Source organism: Struthio camelus, chromosome 2 (assembly GCF_040807025.1).
Source record: "Struthio camelus isolate bStrCam1 chromosome 2, bStrCam1.hap1, whole genome shotgun sequence".
Classification (NCBI taxonomy): Eukaryota; Metazoa; Chordata; class Aves; order Struthioniformes; family Struthionidae; genus Struthio; species Struthio camelus.
In genome coordinates, this window is record NC_090943.1 from 51,032,426 (window position 1) to 51,050,927 (window position 18,502).

The 18,502-nt window shown below is 44.1% G+C and overlaps 2 protein-coding genes across 2 annotated transcripts in view; both read right to left on the minus strand.

The window, feature by feature from the left end:
* Positions 1 to 1,993: 1,993 nt before the first annotated feature.
* TMEM42 (transmembrane protein 42) lies at positions 1,994 to 8,783 on the minus strand. The gene is made up of 3 exons (XM_068935669.1): positions 8,685 to 8,783; positions 4,490 to 4,633; positions 1,994 to 3,583 (listed from the first exon to the last, which is right to left on the minus strand). Exons 1-3 carry the CDS (start codon positions 8,781 to 8,783, stop codon positions 3,440 to 3,442), a joined length of 387 nt encoding a protein of 128 aa, XP_068791770.1. The 3' UTR covers positions 1,994 to 3,439.
* Positions 8,784 to 9,881: 1,098 nt separating this feature from the next.
* KIF15 (kinesin family member 15) overlaps positions 9,882 to 18,502 on the minus strand; it is a 37,034-nt gene continuing 28,413 nt past the window's right edge. Inside the window, exons 28-35 of the mRNA XM_068935670.1 lie at positions 17,919 to 18,023; positions 17,433 to 17,597; positions 16,804 to 16,913; positions 14,053 to 14,119; positions 13,427 to 13,464; positions 11,514 to 11,679; positions 10,943 to 11,074; positions 9,882 to 10,639 (exon numbers count right to left, since the gene is read on the minus strand). Of these exons, the coding sequence (XP_068791771.1) occupies positions 10,553 to 10,639; positions 10,943 to 11,074; positions 11,514 to 11,679; positions 13,427 to 13,464; positions 14,053 to 14,119; positions 16,804 to 16,913; positions 17,433 to 17,597; positions 17,919 to 18,023 (870 nt within the window). The 3' untranslated portion in view covers positions 9,882 to 10,552. The remainder of the gene's footprint in view (positions 10,640 to 10,942; positions 11,075 to 11,513; positions 11,680 to 13,426; positions 13,465 to 14,052; positions 14,120 to 16,803; positions 16,914 to 17,432; positions 17,598 to 17,918; positions 18,024 to 18,502) is intronic.

The window sequence follows — 18,502 nt, forward strand, 5'->3', positions numbered from 1 at the left end:
CAATGACCATATGGACTACGGTGCAAGGCAGGATACGGTACAAACTCCTCATTTTGCATTTTGCTATATGTGTAGGCTGAGTACATGCTGAGCCAAGAAGGAAGCCACCCAGACACGAGTGGCCACCACTGCCGCCGTGTTGATGCTGTTGCGCAGCAGGTCCTAGAGGCCTGGGGCAAGCTGGGGATCACCGCTCGGCAAAGCCAGAAATCCTGCTAGCCTCAACAGTCGGGCCCTTCTCCAGCCTTTCTCTGCCGCAGCTTATCGCTGACCGAGTCAATAAGGCTTGTAAAGTCCCATCCAAGGGCAAGCAAATCAGGTTTGGGGCCTTCGTTATGTCTCCGCAACGTACAAAGGCTACGGAGACTTTATTGCCTTTGCAATGGAAAAATGTAACTCGGGATTGTCATTTTCTCGGATGTATGAGAGATGCTGCATCTTAATTTCCCAGTTTTCCCAGCTGCTGCCCTCGGTCCTCGCAGGGGGCATTTGCAGCCGCTGGCTGAAGCATCCAGGTGCTGTGGCTCTTCCCGGCTCGCTGGTGCCTCTGCCACTGACTGAAGGACTCACCTCCATCTGCCCTGAGTCACTCTGCGTTAGATGGCCCATGTCAGACCAAGCGTGGCAAATGTTTGTGTTTCTGCTTGTACTTGAATTAAACCAATCCATCATCAGGTATCAGTCAGCTAGTCAAACAAAAAGCACTTCCTTCTCTGTCACTCTGTCAGCACTTCAGGTTTCTACTTTCTAGGCGGCTGAGTGTGCCACGCTCGTTCTATCTCTGCAGGCGCCAGAAGAGTCCTCCTAGCCCCCAAGACCCACGTTTCTAACGAGAAAAAGCACTCGGAGCACTTTGCTCGCTCTGCTGTCATATGTGCCAATTCTTCTTTTTGGAGGGAAAGATTTATGGGCATATATAGAGGGGGAGAAGTAAAGAGCTTGCCTCTCTTGAGACGCGGGCGCCAGATGTGATGAACTGGGGCATCCTCTTCAGGTAGGGACCTAGAGCAAACAGCCTCTTCTGGGGAGCACAGGCTTTACGCTTTTCTGACATAAAGAAGGAAAAGGCACAAACCCAGCTCCAGCGGCATCTCCTTCTGCAAGTCTATTTTTAATCTCCTGTTGGACACCGAGCAGCTCTGCCAGTCACGACAGACCTCACAGGTTCTGGTACTGAGGCTCCCAAATGCGTCCTCAGCTTTTACGCACATGCCACAGTCATGATTCACTTGCTGCCGTTGCAAGAAGACACAGAGCAAGCTCAGGGAGAACCAGTGATATAACGTCAGCGTGATACACACATTTTTAGGCATCATTATGTTTCTCAATCAGGATTGCCATTAAAAACTTTCTAAGTAAAACAAGGATGTGAGGGCTGGGGAAAGAAGCCAATACCTTAGGAATGGTATTTCCTAATGTGTAATGTATAGACATGCATCTCATCCTGACAAGCACTCCTAACCCAAAATTTAGCACGTGTGTGGGTACCAGCGAGCTGGTTAATTACATTGTGCAAACAGAAAACAGCATCATCCACAGATGTGGGGGAAAAAAAAATGTTTCTTGCGAAACTCCAGTTCACCAAAAGTTAAAAGGATTGCCAGCTCAAGCGAGGGGGAGTGATGCTGTTCGGTAAGGAGGCTGAACTTGGCAGCCCAGTGGGGCAAGACTGCCACCCCTCCGTGCCCCCAGGTCCACCCAGGAGCAGGGCTGAGTGTGCATTCCCAGCAGGCACCCACGCCAACGCCTATGTACGTTAAATACAGAGCTGAACACACGCATCAACATGGGCAGACACACACATATGTATATATATACGTGGATCCTCCAGAAGCTGGGCTGAGATCCCCAGCCCACCAGCAACAGGCCCAGGGTCCCCGCTCTTCCCAGTTGCTGGCACCTGGATGTAGGTGCTCCAGTGGCCCCACGCCAGCTGCTGGTGCAGACCCCCTCACGCTCACGCACGCAGAACAGAGAGATCCTCACCCAGGAAAATAGTTAGAAAGGGATTTAATAAGAAGACAGGACAGACTGCTCTGGCCAAGTGCAGCATGTGGCCAGACACGTGCACCTATCAGCCACATTTCCACACGACCAGTCCCCTTTTTGCCCCCTTATCCCCCTAGTTTCTCTTGCTTGTTCCTCCCCAAATCACCTAGACCCTTCCCTTTCTCTGCCTTTGGTTCCTCCCCTAAGCACCCCATAATAAGCCTCATGCAGTCCCCGAATGCTCTTCCCCTGCATCCCACAATGCGTCCTACACTGCAAGGCAGGGACCCCCCCCCCAAGTCCAAACGGTGCTCAGGACAGCTGTCCCTGTTGCCTCATCACGCTGGGTGTCACCACAGGGCTGATGCTCCCCTGGGACAGCTCTGGGGTGCCCGGATGCGGTGTTGCTCCTCCAAACAGGTGATTTGGGTGCCCTGGCTGCTCTTCTCTGCTTGCAGGGTTGAGTGCACTCCTGTGATGGGCCTGGCAGCAGCCAGGCAGGGGATTATTTGGGTTCCCCCACCTGCCACGGTCTTGCTGTGCCCTTTCTGCTTGTGGAGACCTTCTTATCACATAACTCGCACTGAACATGCACGCCCTTAATGAAAACTGCTAACTGTTCACATGTACTCTCTTCTTTTCTCCTCAAAACCACAGTTTGACCTACATGAAACCAGTGATGGTGATCAAAAATCCATCTGGGCTAAGTTTAAGGAAAAAGCCTTAACCTTATTAACCTTACATCAAAATGAGCACTATGTCAGGAATGGCAAAGCGGGAAGTGTAGGCAGCAGATGGAGATGGCAAGTGTATGCGACTGATTGGGGAGGCTGAAGGAATTAAGTGCTCCACAGCTTCCCAAACCATGAAAACTTATGACGAGCACAGGGACATTTCCAGAGGCAGAGAGGGAAACCATAGGTATGTCAGAAGTCTTCAACAGCTATTTCTGTTTGCTTTTCTACTTCAGGCCAGTTCCTCCTATGGAAAAGCCCAGCCACCTTCCATAGCCACCATGTTTACTTTCAATTTTCTACCCCCAAATTGAGAAAGCTCCACAGCAAAAGAGTGTGAAGAGGAGGAGCAGCTGATAAGCCTCTGGTCTCCATTTCCAGGACGTTGACTCAGAAGAGGCCGGAGCAGTCATTAATGACACACCGTAGGAGCTCACCACTACCACGCATCTGGAAACGCTGGTGCTCGCCTACCAGGAAAGATTTAGCGTGTGTGCCTTTGCTAATCAACAGATAAGCACGCAAACAGGGTAATGGGTCTGAATGTGTGCGACTGGCTCTTCCTCTTAACCCAATGCCATCAGCCCAGCGGTGCTAAGCACTCCATGTCCATGCGGGACAGCATCGCCTGTCAGCACCCTCCGGAGACGCGAGGCAGGTCCAGCAGCTAACTTCTCATGAGGGTTGGTGTCGCTCCAGGCACCCTCCTGTCCTCCTCACTTCTCCTTCTTCTCCGGCAGCAGCCACGCTGCCCGGGGTGCAGTGGTGTGCAGCAGCACGAGGCCGCCCAGCGTCACAGCGAGGCCGAGCCACCACAGAAGCGTCCACGTCTCCCCAAAGAGCAGCTTGCCCAGGATGGCCTGAAGGACAAGAAAGGGACACAGCTTTGCTGGGCCAGCCTGCCGCAAAGCCCGCGGCACTGCAAGGCAGTGGGGCAGGCTGGCCGCAGCAAATGGCTCAACTCCTTCTCAGAGATGTCAGGATTTATACTGCTGGGAGAGCCAAGCTAAGAAAAACCTGCATAAGAAAACTCCTGCTAGGACTACCAACAGAAACGCTGCTGCTGCTGCTTCGAAGTGTCGCTGAGCAAGACCTCCTCCAGCATCCAGGCTGGGAAGCGCAGCTGCACTGGGGCCCCAAAACAGGATTTTGGCAGGTGTGCGCTTGTTTCGTTGCCTTCTCAGCAACTCTGGGGAACCGAGACTCTACTCAAGTCAATAAAAAAGAGGTCCCACCGATTTCAAAGTGTTTTGAACAACTCTGCACACTGACTGAGAATTACCAGAGCGGAGAAACAAGAATAACAGTGTGAAAAGGAAGGATAAAAAATGTGCAGGTCCAAAATGCTCTCGCAGTGAATATTCACACCCAGCTAAGGTAGCTTTGGCTTGCCACAAGTGAGGTTTTGCTAAAGTAAAAGCAACACAAGGAAAAGTTTCTAGCTCCAGTTCTCACCGTGCCATTTTATTTCAGGCAATTAGAAAAGCTCAGTAAACACTGCAGCCACCACAAGACTGCTTGGCAGCAATGCTCTTCCTGCATTGCCCTGCAAACCTACAGCCTCTGCCGCAAAGAGGTCAGACCTGGTGATACCTGACACAACTATCTCACGTCTGCCTACGCAGAGGTACTTAAATCTCCCCTTGCAGCCACAGATGTCCCTGCTCTCGCTGGGAGATGAGCTTGGACCAGTCTCGCCCAGCGGGACCGTTCGCATGTCACTGCACTTCTGCAGGCTCCAGCACCTCTGGGACGAATTTACTCACCGAGGAGATGAAATTGGAGGCCGTTGTTGTCACCGAGGCAGCAGCTGAGGAGGAGAGCCGCAGGGCTTTTGCGAAGACCGTCCACATGACCGCATTGCATGCAAACACCAAGCCAAAGCAGCCTCCTCGAAGCAGCACATGCAGCTGTAGAACAAAAGGGAAAAACCCACGTATTTTCACTGGCCGTTCTCTCACCCACACTCTTTCACGGGCACCTGGAGCAAAACCAAACGGCATGGGCTTGAAACTGAAGTACGAATGTTATTAAATGATGATGAATATGAGTTGTGCATATATTATTAAATCACAGAAGGCAACAGAGGCAAGAAAGGACCTCTGGACCTGTGGCTCTGACATGTCCCGCAATGACTCCAGTCTCAGACTACAAGTGGAAAAGCGCCAGGGCAACGTATAGCAGCTGTAATGTCAGAAGCCAAAGTCCAGAAAGCTCTCGGACTCAGGACTTGCTGCAGCTGTCATCCAGTGAAATGAAATTCACTTATTTCTAGGTTTATGAAAAAGCCCTGATGGAGAACGCAGAAGCTGCATGTGCAGGCACTGTATGTGGTCCAGGGTCTGTCCATCACACAGCATGAATTCAGCCCGAAATCGCTGCAGTCCCAAAACGCAGCTTGTCATTGGCCTCCCGTGACCTGGCCTGCCCTACGGCTGCAGCAAAGGCACATCAGGTTCCTCTGGGAAAAAAAAGGAGCTGGAGGGGGGTTGTGAATTGTTGTCCATGGACATTTGACAGCGACAAAGCCACCTCTGAATTCAAGGTCTTCAAAGACAACGATGTTCCCAAGAGAAATCGTCCCCCTTAGATGATATGACACAGCCCTCGCGCTGACAATGAGCTCTGCGTGGAGAGAGCCCTACATCTGCATCCAGCTGCATTTTAGTCTGTAAAAAGGGCACTCTCCCTTAAAAGGTCTTCCCCCCCACCCCAGGTTTAGCTGCTGCAGCCACTGCCCTAGTCCCTGGGCATTGGGTACCTGATGTGAAAACCCCATTTGAGGAGACCACGGACAGACAAACTCTTGCAAATATGCAGTGAGCACGTGAAAGTGAGAAAAAGCAAGGCTGTGCCAAAGCTTGCAATGGTCATGCCTTCTTGGTCTGCCACCTCTCTCCGCCAGCGAAAGCCCATTGGGGATTAGCCTTGGAGCAGATACAAATGTAGGTACGAGCCTGCAAGCAAACACACCTGAGACGTGTCACCTGCCCCGTGGGGACGGCGACACGTGGCCCTCTGCCAGTTCGCCCAACAACCGGGGCCACCACGCTTTTTTTTGTTCTCACTCAGAAGGAGAAATTACTATCTGTAAGCGAGGGGAGCCCACAGGATTTTCCCAAGCAGGTGACGTAGCAAGAACAAAGTTAAAAAGCCCTAGAGCAAAATCCTCCCCGGTGGATTGCGCAAGCTCGCCAGGGCTAATCCCCCCCAGGGAGGGCTCAGGCAGGGGCGCGCAGCCGTGTTTTACCCCGCTCGTGGCAAAGGCCTCCAACTTTACCAGGGCAACTGTAAACCTTCCTCCCAAATTCCCGCTTGTCAAGGGCCCTGGGGTGCGAAGCCTTTCTCAGAGACATGCCGCCTCCCCGGAGGCAGCCTCCTCCTCCTGCGGAGAGCGACAAACGTGCTCTCGTGCTGCCCTTTTTCGGAGGAAGACGTCTGCTGCCACGTTACAGCCCGCTGTGGGACACTTGTAATACGGGAGCAAGCGGCATTTGCCTCCCTGTCTGGCTGCTCCTTATCCCGTGTTTCACCCTCTGTGTTTTAACTACATTCAGTACGTCCTTTCCAGGATCAGAAACAGCCTACCAAGACACACTGTTCAGAAAAAGCGCCTGAACAAAAGAAGACCTCATTACTGACTTCAACTACCCACCAGAGGGTGTAGAGAAGATGGAGCCGGACTCTTCCCAGCGGTGTGCCGGGATACGACAAGGGGCAGCCAGCACAGTTCAGAACAACAGAAATTTGGATGAAATACAAGGAAAAATGAATGTGGTCAAACACTGGAACAGAGCTGGTGAGACCTTCACCCTTGGAGACGTTCAAAGCTTGGCCAGAGATAGCAGTGAGCAACCTGGGGCAGGCAGCCCCATGCTGGGTAAGGGCTGGGCTAGAGACCTCCGGAGGTCCTGTCCGGCCGCGGTTCCTCTGCAGGACGATCTGTGGTGGAACAAAGCCGGTTCCCATCACTGCAGCATCTCCGCTTGCAGTTCGGAGGCCTGTCTCCAGAAGCAACGTCGGACCCGTTGCTAAACGGCTTTCCACAGGGAGCCAAGAAAAGGGCCAGAGCGCAGCGGGGAGGTGGCACATGCCCAGGAGGAAGGCTGCTCCGAGCCAGGATGCACCCCTCGGCACCCTGGCCCGGGGAGCACTCACCCCAATGGCATGCACAGGTGGAGACAGGCACATCTTCCGGCCTTGCACCACCAGGAAGAACAGAGGTGTAATTCCTCCCCTTGGCTGAGCCAGCCTGGTGAGTCAAGGATTACTGTGCTGATTGTTTTCCTAAGAGGAGATTAATTTCAGTGTACGTTTCAGATAACCCAGAATCACTCCTGGAAGGGCAGAAGTAAATTTAAATGGAGTTTGGCAGGCAACAGGAGAAAGAAAAGGAGAAGAAAGCTTTTGTTCAAGTGAAATGACCCCTCATGGTCGGGCTGCTCTCAGGCTGGGCCATCACATCACACCCTCCTGGCTCGGAAACCTATCTTTGTGCGGCCGTGAAGCATCCTGCTGTCCTACGTCACCACCTCTCCGAAGGATTAATACACTTTTAACTTCTGCTGCCGCTTTCCAGCCTGTGCGAGTGACTGCTGGTCCCTTACACTTGTTTTTAGATTCCTGTAGTTCCCTCTCAAACACAGAGCACCTTGAATCTCTGTTTCCTTGCGGCTGCTCTGTAGAAATGCCTTTGCAGCAAGCACGCAGGATTAAAACAGTGAGCCCTCCAAAACCGTTACATGTAAGGTCCTGTAGTGTTTAAGCTACTACAAAGATCGTTGCTGCATTTACTTAAAACTGGTATTTTCAGCACTAAAAAGATTAATTATGTTCATAACTATCACCTGAAATGGATCTGAAAGAAGCAATTGGGGGAACCAACCTGTTTAGAAAAAAGAAACAAAACGTTTTGCTTCAAATAGCTTCAAACAATTGACAAATGGCCAAGAGCTCGGCAAGTTCTGAAGGAGCAACACACTCTGAAAAGATGTTGTCAACATTTTCAGTAATCCCACACTGCATCTTTCTCAGCGCAGAGCAGTCTTTTTTTGAAGGGGTCAGGGAGAACGTCAGGATTTAACACGTTTGTTTCTCCTTCCCATCACCCCTTGGATACAGTGGAAAGCATTAATGGGACTGGTGAGTACTGGGTTTTTGCTCTTTTAACCATTCCTAAAATCACACACATTTTCTTTTTCCCCTTATACAGGGCTGGATATTTTCAGATCCATTTTCTTTTCTGGGCTCTCCTCTGGATTGCAAGCCCAAGTTTACATTTCCCCCCTGCGAACAACCACCCCTGCTCTGCGCCTAAGCAAGTCTCCGCGGGGCGTGTTTGCGATAAGCTGGCTACCTCAGCAGCTCTCTTACACCCCAAATCTCCTGCGTTCCCGCTCCTACGCCCTTGCCATGCCTGCGCTGTAGTTCCCCTCGGTAGGTAAGGACACGGTATCTTCTCGTTGAGGTCAATGGCCACCAACCCGATGTAGCTTCAAAGGCAGCAAGGTTTGAGCAACGCGACCCTGAGAGCCACCAGCAGACGTGGCCTACGAACGCTCAAGAAAAAGGACAACCCAGGAGGGGTACGGTGGAAATCTGCGGCCCCCGCTCATCCGACTGAGCGGGAAATGATGGAGAAGGACTGAGCTAGCAGCAGAAGGGAGAGCGGAGAACAAACGTCCGATATCCACACGTACTAACACGCAGCCCTTGCCGGAGAAATGGCATAAAGAGGCTGCAAAAGGGCTTTCAGGGCCGAGCTTCAGCCGTTGCCCCATAGCACTTTTCTCTTTTTCCTTTACGCATCAGCCGGCTGCTTTTTACTTCGCCCTGCGCTGCGGACTGCCAGCCAGGAAAGGCGCCCGCGCGCATCGTTTCAGCCATTTCGGCCGCGCAGCCAACGCAGCCGCCACCTCCCGGGCTGCAGCCCGGGCCTCAGCGCCCCGCCGCCCTCCTTACCCAGGCGCCGCCGCCCAGCGCCAGCTTCGCCGCCGCCGCCGCCGCCGCCCCCAGCAGCCCCGCCGCCGCCGCCGCCGCCGCCGCGCCGCCCGCCCCCATGGCACCGGCCCCGGTCCGGGCCCCGGCCCCGCGCAGCCGCCGCCGCCGCCGCCTTCCGGGCAGCGCCGCGCAGCGCCGCCCCGCTCCCGCCCCGCGGGGGGACGGGGCTCTCTGGCGGCGGGAGAGCCAAACCAGCCCTGCGTCCGCGCCGTCTTCCTTTGTATACCAAGGCTTTATTTAAAAAAAAAAAAAAAAAAAATATATATATATATATATATATAAATATAAAAACATATGCAGTATGCAAACAGGTAACAGCATAACGCTGGGCAGGGGCGGGTGCACGAGTAAAGCAAGGGCAGGGGCTACCCCGGGGGCAGAGGGCAAAGGCATGGTGCTCCTGGAGGGACATCTTGGGCCTAGCAGGCTTGCAGTCTTGCAGGGGAGGACAGTAAAACATAAATAATAATCATGCACTTTTTTTTTTTTTTGGCTGCAGACTCCCACAGGACGCAACAAGGGGCGCGTGGTCCAAGGCGGCCCCCAGCAGCCTGCTCTCTGCACTAGCCCTCTAACTTCTTCCAACTTCCAACGTTATTGGGCTATAAAGTGAAGTCTTTAATTTAAGCTCCGTTTTTGGACTTCGATCCTTCAGGCGAAAGTTAAAGTAGAAACAAGTCTGCAGCATGAGGTGACTTTAAAAGCCATAGATGACTGTTGAAAGAAGCAAATTTTCCCCCAGTTTAAGTACAGAACAAACTTGGGAGGTATCCTGCCCTTTAACTGCCACAGAGCTTTGCTTCCTTTTGCCCCATCAGTGAGTAAGATTGTCCAAAGGAGACAAAAAAAAAAAAAAAAAAAAAACAACCACACACACACCACACACAACACCTGCGCTGAAATCCAACTGCACGTGTTTGATAGCGATCTATATAATAGTCTGTGTTCTGATAATAAAAGTTTCAGCTACTTGCAATAAACCTCTGTATCTTCAGTGTGACTTAATGAGATTGTACTGCACTGTTAATGTTTTGCATATCTTCAGAACTGTTACAAGATATTTTGTTTGCTAAGAAAACGGTTACAAAATGTTTATAAAGTGATTTCCACAATGCTATTAGAGAAGTCTGCTGTAAATTTACAGCGGGAGGAAAAACGGATTTTGCAAAACATTTTAATTTCAACTAGAGTAAGAGAAAAATACAATGCCACAAGGTATTTATAGTACTATTTACAAATCTATTATTAAAATGACCTTCCTACTTTACTGAACAAACATCAATATGAAAATTACGTTTAAGCAACCCTTGAGTATTAATGAGTTTATAGCTTTGACAAGTTAATTTTTACCCAGTACAAACACTGTAAATTTTGTGGGGGGGGGGGGGGGAGGGAAAATCAAAGAAGCTGAATTTATAAAAGTGCAATTAAAGTGGAGGAAAAAAAGTAGCATTTCAGAACAGACATAAACCTGAACTCAGGTAGGAAAAGAAACAAGAATCCAGAGATGCTCCTGTAAGAAAGCTTTTCCTTGACAAGACAATTTTTGAGGAAGTCTCTTCTAGCACCTATACAAAAATCAGTTTGTGTAAAACTATAGGGCCCCTTCAATAAGAAAGGGGCTAAAATATCAATGAAAGCTGCCCGCTTAGCTGAAGTAGAACTCTTCACTACAAGTTCTTACCAGCAAAACATCTAGGAACTAAAATATTTAATTATTCTGAGTACAGCTGACAACATTCTGGGACTAACAGCAAAAGCCAAGTCTGACAATTGGTTTGTTCTTATTCTGTATACTTTAGAAAGGTGGTTTTGCAATTTTAGTTGTGTCACTGTAGCTGATCATGACTTCTACATACTTCACATTTTTTTGCTTCTTTCAAAAAAGCATTTTCAACACGTAGTTTTTCAGTTTCCTGTAAAACAAAAAAAAAGTATTTAGAAATACATGGGTATTAAGGAAGCTGTACTCATTTCTTTCAAATTTCAAAATAAGCGATATCTACACTTGCTCAAATGTTTGATACGCTATATACTAGAGGAAATGGAGTGGTGTGATTATTGTTTAAATGTCTGTGAGGAGGCAGACCAGCCATGAACCATGCCGTTGCATATAATCAGAGGCATCAATAACTTAGAAGAATAATTCTAGTTTCCATTATCAAAGCTTAGTTTGCTTCTACTGTTATTTAATCTGAATTCTACTCTTTGAAACCTACCTCAGTAAGTTTAGCATAATCTTTCTTCAGTTTCACAAGATACTGAATCTTCTGGTTTACATTTTGATGACCTAACAATTTCCCATTCTCCTCAGCAAGAGATTCCACTTGCTTCCTCAGCAAGTTCATTTCCTGTAATTAATAAATATATTATGAATATCTCGACTTTAACCCTCCCTTCTCCTTCTGGAAGGAAATAGTTTATTCTGAACTGATTAACACTACCATCTAAATTTGTTGTAATATATGACTTAAGAGTTGGTTCATCCAGGCAATATGTATTTGTCACTGGCCTTCTTGGGTACTAAATTAGATCTCTCCAAAGGATAAATGCATTGCTTGATTTTTATTATGAATTGCAGCAGTGATTTCTGTACCCAAAATTCCACTAGTGTTTTACCAGAACACCAGAAAATACCATTGTAAACGTAACTAAACAGTAAGACAAAACATTTTCCAAGTCAGTCTTTGACTGCTAATTATTTCACAATATCAACCAACTAGCAACAGCTCTACCTCCACTGAATATGATTCTACTGTTAACAATTAAAAAAAAATACACATTCATAACCTTTCCAGTTCTGTCTCTCTCTTCATATGTTTCCTCCAGTTTTGATCTAAGTTCTTCTTTTTCATGAAACGCTTTCAGCTCCAAAGCTCTTGTTCGTTCTATCTCCAGAGTCATTTCAAGACAGGTATTCTCTTTGATTTTGAGGGTGTTTTTCATCTCTTCCAACCTGACGATATAAAAGCAGCACAAAATATTCAAAAACATAAAACAAAAGGCATACAACTGAATTATGTCGGCCTTGGACATCGAGGCAGACTCTTAAAAAAAAAAGTCTTTTTGATACAATTTATTTCCCGTAGAATCCAGTGCTAACAGAAGAAAAACTTACATACTGCACTGCTTCCTAGCTCTTACATTTGCTACCTGTAACTAGCCAGCGTTCAGGAGCTGCTCCTCTTCTGGGAAGTATGCCGTTTCCAACCGGGGCCATCCAACTCCCACTCACGAAATGGGAAATAGAGACTTAGCCTAAAGAGATCCTTAGAGTTCTCCGCTGCTTTTACAAAGTCCCCTCCCCCCGACAGTTTTGACTGCTGGTTTATATATGGCTTTTCCCTAATAGCATTTTTGCTGAGAAATGTCTTTGAATAGCTCAGAGAGGGGCCTGAGCTTGTTTGGCCTGAGGACAGGACAAGGACCACCACTTTGAAAAAATGCCACGTCTGCTGAAAATGGTTTAATCCTATCAGGCTCACAGAATATTCAACTGTGTCATCAAATTGAGCAGCATTTCTGCTGGTAGTATGAACTTTAATAAGTTTGTCTATTCTTATGTATGGCATAAATTACAATATTTTCGTCCTCATTTTTATTTCTTTAAAGCCTGCGGTTTAAAACCAATTGTAGGAAATAATGAATATTCATTTGCTACTTATTTAAGATATTTCCTTGTTGACAAAACACACCCTCTCTGCACATTATTTGTTCATGTGAGACATTGTAATATTCCATAAGGAATGTATATTTTTAAACACCAGACATGAACACATGTCAGCATGACCAGATATGAAAATACAATGCATTAATAACAAAGTAAGCCCTAATCAGGATTAGAACTCCTGGCAAGTTTAATATGAAATCCTTTTGAAATGACCACATTTATTTAAAAAATTGTCATCCTTGAAAGGATCCTTCTTCTTTACATAGAAAGCATGCTATTACATGTAAATAGCCCAAATATTAGGGAATTCAGCCATTAGATGAATCTTTGAAGCAATACAGATTAGGGTAAGAACAACAGGAACAACATTTTCAAACTAGTTTTTATGTACTCATTATACTATTTCTTGGCTACTATCCATCCAATGTGCAGAACACTTGAATTTCTAGGACTTTTTGCACAGTAGCCCAAATACTATCTAAGGATACCCTGATACTCTAATAATAAATAATTTTCGTTATTTGAACTGGAATGAAAAAAAAAAAACAAAGAGCAAATAGCATAAAAAGCAAAGAATTAGATTTTAAGTTACTACTGCTAAGAATAATTAAATAATATAATCGTGATTAATAATAATAAAATATTTTACACTTGAAAGAAAGAACAGTATTTCTATTCAATTAGAAAAGGAACATCCTAAATAGTCACTATATATAAAAGAATTCAAAGCCTCATGCTGTAGATCATTCTACACAATCCCAAAGTCCCTTCCAAGCTAAGCTTTTCAATAGTTTCAGCTATTTCAGAGTATTTTCCTCAACCTACTACTCTTGCAGCAAATTTAGTAATAGGCACTACTACCACCTACTGATGAAAAATGGTAAAAACAGGATGTTTCTTTGGAAAGTATAAACATTATTTCCAAACTGTCTCTTATAAATTCAGATATTGAATTCTGATTACTTAAATACATCTTTTTGGTGTTAATGAGTTTAATACAAGTCTCTAATTCAATGAGAAATTTTAAACTTACTCTGCTTTGATTTTCAGCATCTCCTCCATTGCTTTATTCTGTAAAAGGTCAAAATATAAGTTACATTAACATTTAAAATAGATACATAGCCTTAAAATGATTTGTCCCTTACTTCATGCCAAGTATCTTAATTTCAGATATTACCAAAATAACCCTATTACCCAATAGCTCACAAGCCTAACATCCACTGTAAGTTAATCTCCTTGTTACACGCACATATTTCTGTTTCGTGCTGGCACAGATGACCCACATCAATGTCTCTGCCCATAAACAAACAGCCAGCCAGAGGAGCTTTAACCAGGTCGTTCTTCTGTCTGGGAGATCCATGAAACCACAACATTAACCTCCTTTTGGCAGAAGTCTTGATACTAGCAAGTGACAATCTTTGCTTTCCAACCCGTCGGTGACAGATCAGATCTACTGATCTGAATCTCATTTTGCTTATTGTTCGGTAAAGTTGATACTCAGGTCAGCAGAGTTAGACCAAGGCAGAAACCGTAAGAGCTCTGTATCTATTCACTAGAAACCAGTGCTTGTTTCATCGACACAAAACAGACAAAAACATGATGAATAATACTTCCCCCAAAAGGAAACAAAAATTGAGTAGTACGTGAGCAGTGACATACCTTAGCCAGGCGTTCTTCAGCAATCTCCTTCTCTTTGAGGAGTTGAACATCAGGATATTTTTGATCACTAGGAAATGGAAGAACATGAGGAAAGTTTTGCCCATACATAAGAAACTAGTCATAAAAGTGACAGCTTCTCCAGTTTAAACTTGTAATGCATGCAACTGTCTCGATGCATAGTAAGATTCAGAATACTGAACATCATAAAAAATAACTCTGGAAGGGTTTCAATACTCCAGAAGTACCATATTTTCCTTTGATAGAGCATAAGTATAGAGAAATTAATGTTTTAGTGAAAGGATTGATTGAAAAAAAACATGCAGCTATGTCTTAGATAACTTCAGGACTGAGGTAAATGCTTTATTAGTTGACTGTGTTCACTTGCATATAGACTGCAGAAAGCAACTCCCTCCTATGAGATCTTTGCTCAGCGGTCTCATCAAGTTAAGAGGCTAAAAAAAATATTCTTGTATTCAGAAGACTTGGAAATTATTTTGTTAATTTTTAATAAACATCACTGCAGGTAGAAGCAAGCAACAGAGCTGGCCTTCAGGGAAGAGCTACATTGATTTATAATTATTCTAATATGATGCAATTATAAAAGGTTGGTATTTTAGGTATCTTAAAAGTCTCTGTCAACCTACCCAGCTAGGGTGATATTTTCCATACCTAGTATATGCTGCCTCAGGTTGAACGTGTGGGATGGTCTTTTTTCATTTATTTTTAAAATGTTATTTAAATACCAGTTTGAACAGTCTAACCACTTCTCCCGTACGTTTGGGGGACAGATTTGAGAAGTGGTTTTGTACAAAGTCCTGTACATCATCTCACCTCCACAAAATCCACCCAAATTCAGTCAGCTTGTAAATCTTTGGAAAAGAGTACAACAAACCCTGTTTACTTATTCTTAGTAGACAGTTACGTGAACTTTAAAATCCCAAAACATAATATCACTGATTCTGCTTGAACCTTTCAAATTCTAGTACTGGTCAGCCTGTACCAACTTCAGAGGTGAACAGAGCCTGCTCCAGCTTAGCATTACAGAGATGAAGGCTGACCTTTCCTGTATGGCTGTTCTTCCCTGTGCTAAGACTAAAGCCCAAAAGGAGAGCAGGCATTTGGCCTCATCTTGTATTCTCAAGCATCCACCTAAGGCCTCCAAAGCAGCCCAAGATCTTCACATCTTATCACTTTGTCACGTGTGAGACCAATGGTCAAATCATCTTGGTCTCTAACACGGGGCCACACAAAGGATAATCACCCACTACTGCTATCAGTTGTTCCCATAATGTGTGAGGTGTGAATCTGTGTTGTGAATATCCCCACCTGAGAGAGGTGAACCTGATTTTGCAGAGGGCATGTAATATAATGTAGGCTTCAACTATAACTCTTGTCAACTTCAACAGCTGCTGGGAATTTAGAGCTGTGCAAATTATATCCCAGGATCTCAAGTTAGGCATCCAGCAAATAAGGAACATAAAATTAATGCTTTTATGTGAAAAAAATGGGTCTAAGTGACCTATTCTATAAACTATATGAAAAATGAAGCCACAGAAGCCAGTTTTCCAGGGATAAGTAACCACCACTTGTTTTTCTGCAGTTCCCACTCTTAATTCACCATACACTTGAAAATTTCTGCTGCAAACTAAGCAGAAGGCCCTAGAGACCACAGTATCATTCAGTATCCCACTTGATCTGTCCCACCAAACAGGCCTTTTGCACAGACTGTCTTCCACAGACTCAATGAATCACTCAATAACTGAAGATTATTGTATAATTTATACATACATATATACACACACACCTATATATATGCAAGGACAAACTGGCACGGCACAGACGCCTGCAATTACAGCATCTTCTAATTGGAATGGTTAACATTGTAAGTTTAATAATGTTCTACTAACTTTAAATAATTATCCTACAAAAAAAAAGCCAGTTTTAAAACTAACACTGATACTTTACTGAATAGAGATAGTCTAAAAGTTATGAAAAATATTTTTGAGCATTTAATAGGCAAAAAAAAAGATTCACCTCCTACCTAGCAGTAAGGTATCAATTTTGCTGTCCAAGTCCCTGTTTACTAAATTGCCCCTTAAAAAGGGATTTATCTTTAAACATCAACAGAAGTATTTGCTGCCAATCAATCATCTTTTTCTCAAAATATGAAGCAGCAGATTATGCAATTCTTTCGCAAAAATTTGCGATGCTTTACAAAAATAAAAAAAAATTTAAAAAAGCAGGCTGTGAAATTGAATCTTCTCTGTCCAAAACAGAGTCCAGACTACCGTTTAAATCAAAGCTCAGCATATCTCCAATCTGCGGTACACAGCAGCATGCGATCTTGTCAGAAGTTGCTTGTTCCTTCCCCTTAAACACATGAGGTGGTTGCATTCAAGTCTACATTAAAGCTTCTGTTGATTTCATGGTGACATCTCATATCTACTAAATCCATTACTGCACATGTATTGTGAAAATATACGATGCATTATAATGGCTGCACATGTAATTATTTTGCATTCTTTGTCCATTTCTTGCATAACTTTGTGTTTATTAACTTGTAAACTTAGCTTTGTCTGTGAAAATGTTTTACTGACTTGTAAATTGAAGGCAGAGAATCTCATTTAATTATATAAATAAGTTATATGCAATATTGTGTGTCAAACAAAAATTATAAATTTCAGTTTATCTTATGCAATTGCTTAAAGTTAAAACAAGTTTTTCTTGCACTGGGTTTTTTTTTTTTTTTACCTGCTTTTGTTTTGTCTCTGTGCTTCTACAAGCTGGCTCTGTAAATTCCTGTTGTTCTCTGTTAATATCTGCATTTCCAGATGCAAGTTCGCCAATTCATTTAACTGTTCCTAAATGAGTCAGATGGGAAACATTTTATTTGAAGACAGAAACATAATTCGTATTTTCATTTTCAGTGGAATCCATTTTTAAAGCAAAATTGACAAGATAAAATTCTTTGAAAGAAAACAAGCACAGTTCTGTTTTGCAACAACTTGCACAACCCTTCTATTTACGGTTTTATTAAAAATTTGTTTTGAAGAAGCCAAAACAGTAATTTTTCACCAGCAAAAGTAATATTACCATTTATATTCGTGCACAGTAATCAACTCAGCCCTTGGGAAAATGAGATATATGGACACCCCCATGCAAGTTATCACCATCTATGTAAAACTTGCATATCACCAGAGACAAAGTGATAGGAGATACTGTCACTTCCAAAAAGCTGACTAGTTACCGTACTAGGTAAGACCACCAAGAACTGCCTTCCTGCATTACTTCAGACCGCTAAGGAGAGCTCGTTAAGACAAAATACAGAATGCACATTTATTTAACTTAACAAATTGCCTATAGAGTTTAACTTACAGTACCTTAAGTCTTAGAATTTCATCATTTTTAGCTCTTCGTTCTTCATTCAGTTCACGTACAAGATGCTCTAGAGTAATTGCAGAAGCCCTCCGATCAGCTATTTCTTGCTCATGAGTTTCCAATATTTTTGCCAGATTCACATCAAAATTAGGGGGAGTTTTTGGACACTAGCAAGTTAAAAAAAAAAAAAAAAAATCAAAAACCAACAACAAAATAAAACTATTAGGAAAGAATTATTTCCCCTATTTATTAGTTACATAGTGACATGTTTTAAGAGTTAATTGGACATGTGTTAATAAATTCCTAGTAGACAAATCACCAACAACACGTTTAACTTACAAACAAGGTGAATGGGATTTCAAAGTTCTCAACATGTTCTTAGTTCTGCTTTCATTCTGAAGCCATAGTGTTAAGTTTCTGTTAAACTTTTCCAATGAGCTAAGCTCTAATACTCTTTAAGAGAAATGTTTTCATAGTAAATACCATACCTGAGGAAATGTTACTGAAGATGAGTCCACAAAGCAATCTATTTGCTTCATTTTTAGTTCATATTCATTCTTCCTTTTCTCCAGTTCTTCTGTCTTTTTCTCCAACTATTAGAAATTCCAATTAGATTAGCTCATAATACTAAAAAAAATGTTAAAAGAGTAGCCCGATCTCTATTTTGAGCATACTATCCAAATACACCCCATAGATTATTTAAAAATATTTTAGACTTCACTTTCATGGTTGTTTCCTATATTTACCCAATAAAATTGTTAATCACTCAGCAGTTGCATTTAAAAGCATATATACACTATATGTTTAAACACACACACACACCTCTATCTATCTATCCCAATATCAATACTGGTATCAACATTGATATCTCATACCAGTAGCTAATTGAATTTTTTTCTTGCTGGCATTCTATTTTTTTTTTCGCCTTGGGAATGCTTACTGTACAGTTCAAAGGGGCTGCTAACAGAGATGAAATAATAAGACCTTTGATGGCAAACCTTTCTGGTCAAAACATGATTTTGATACCCCTCCCTCCCCCCCCCCCCCAAAAAAAAAAGATTTTACTGATATA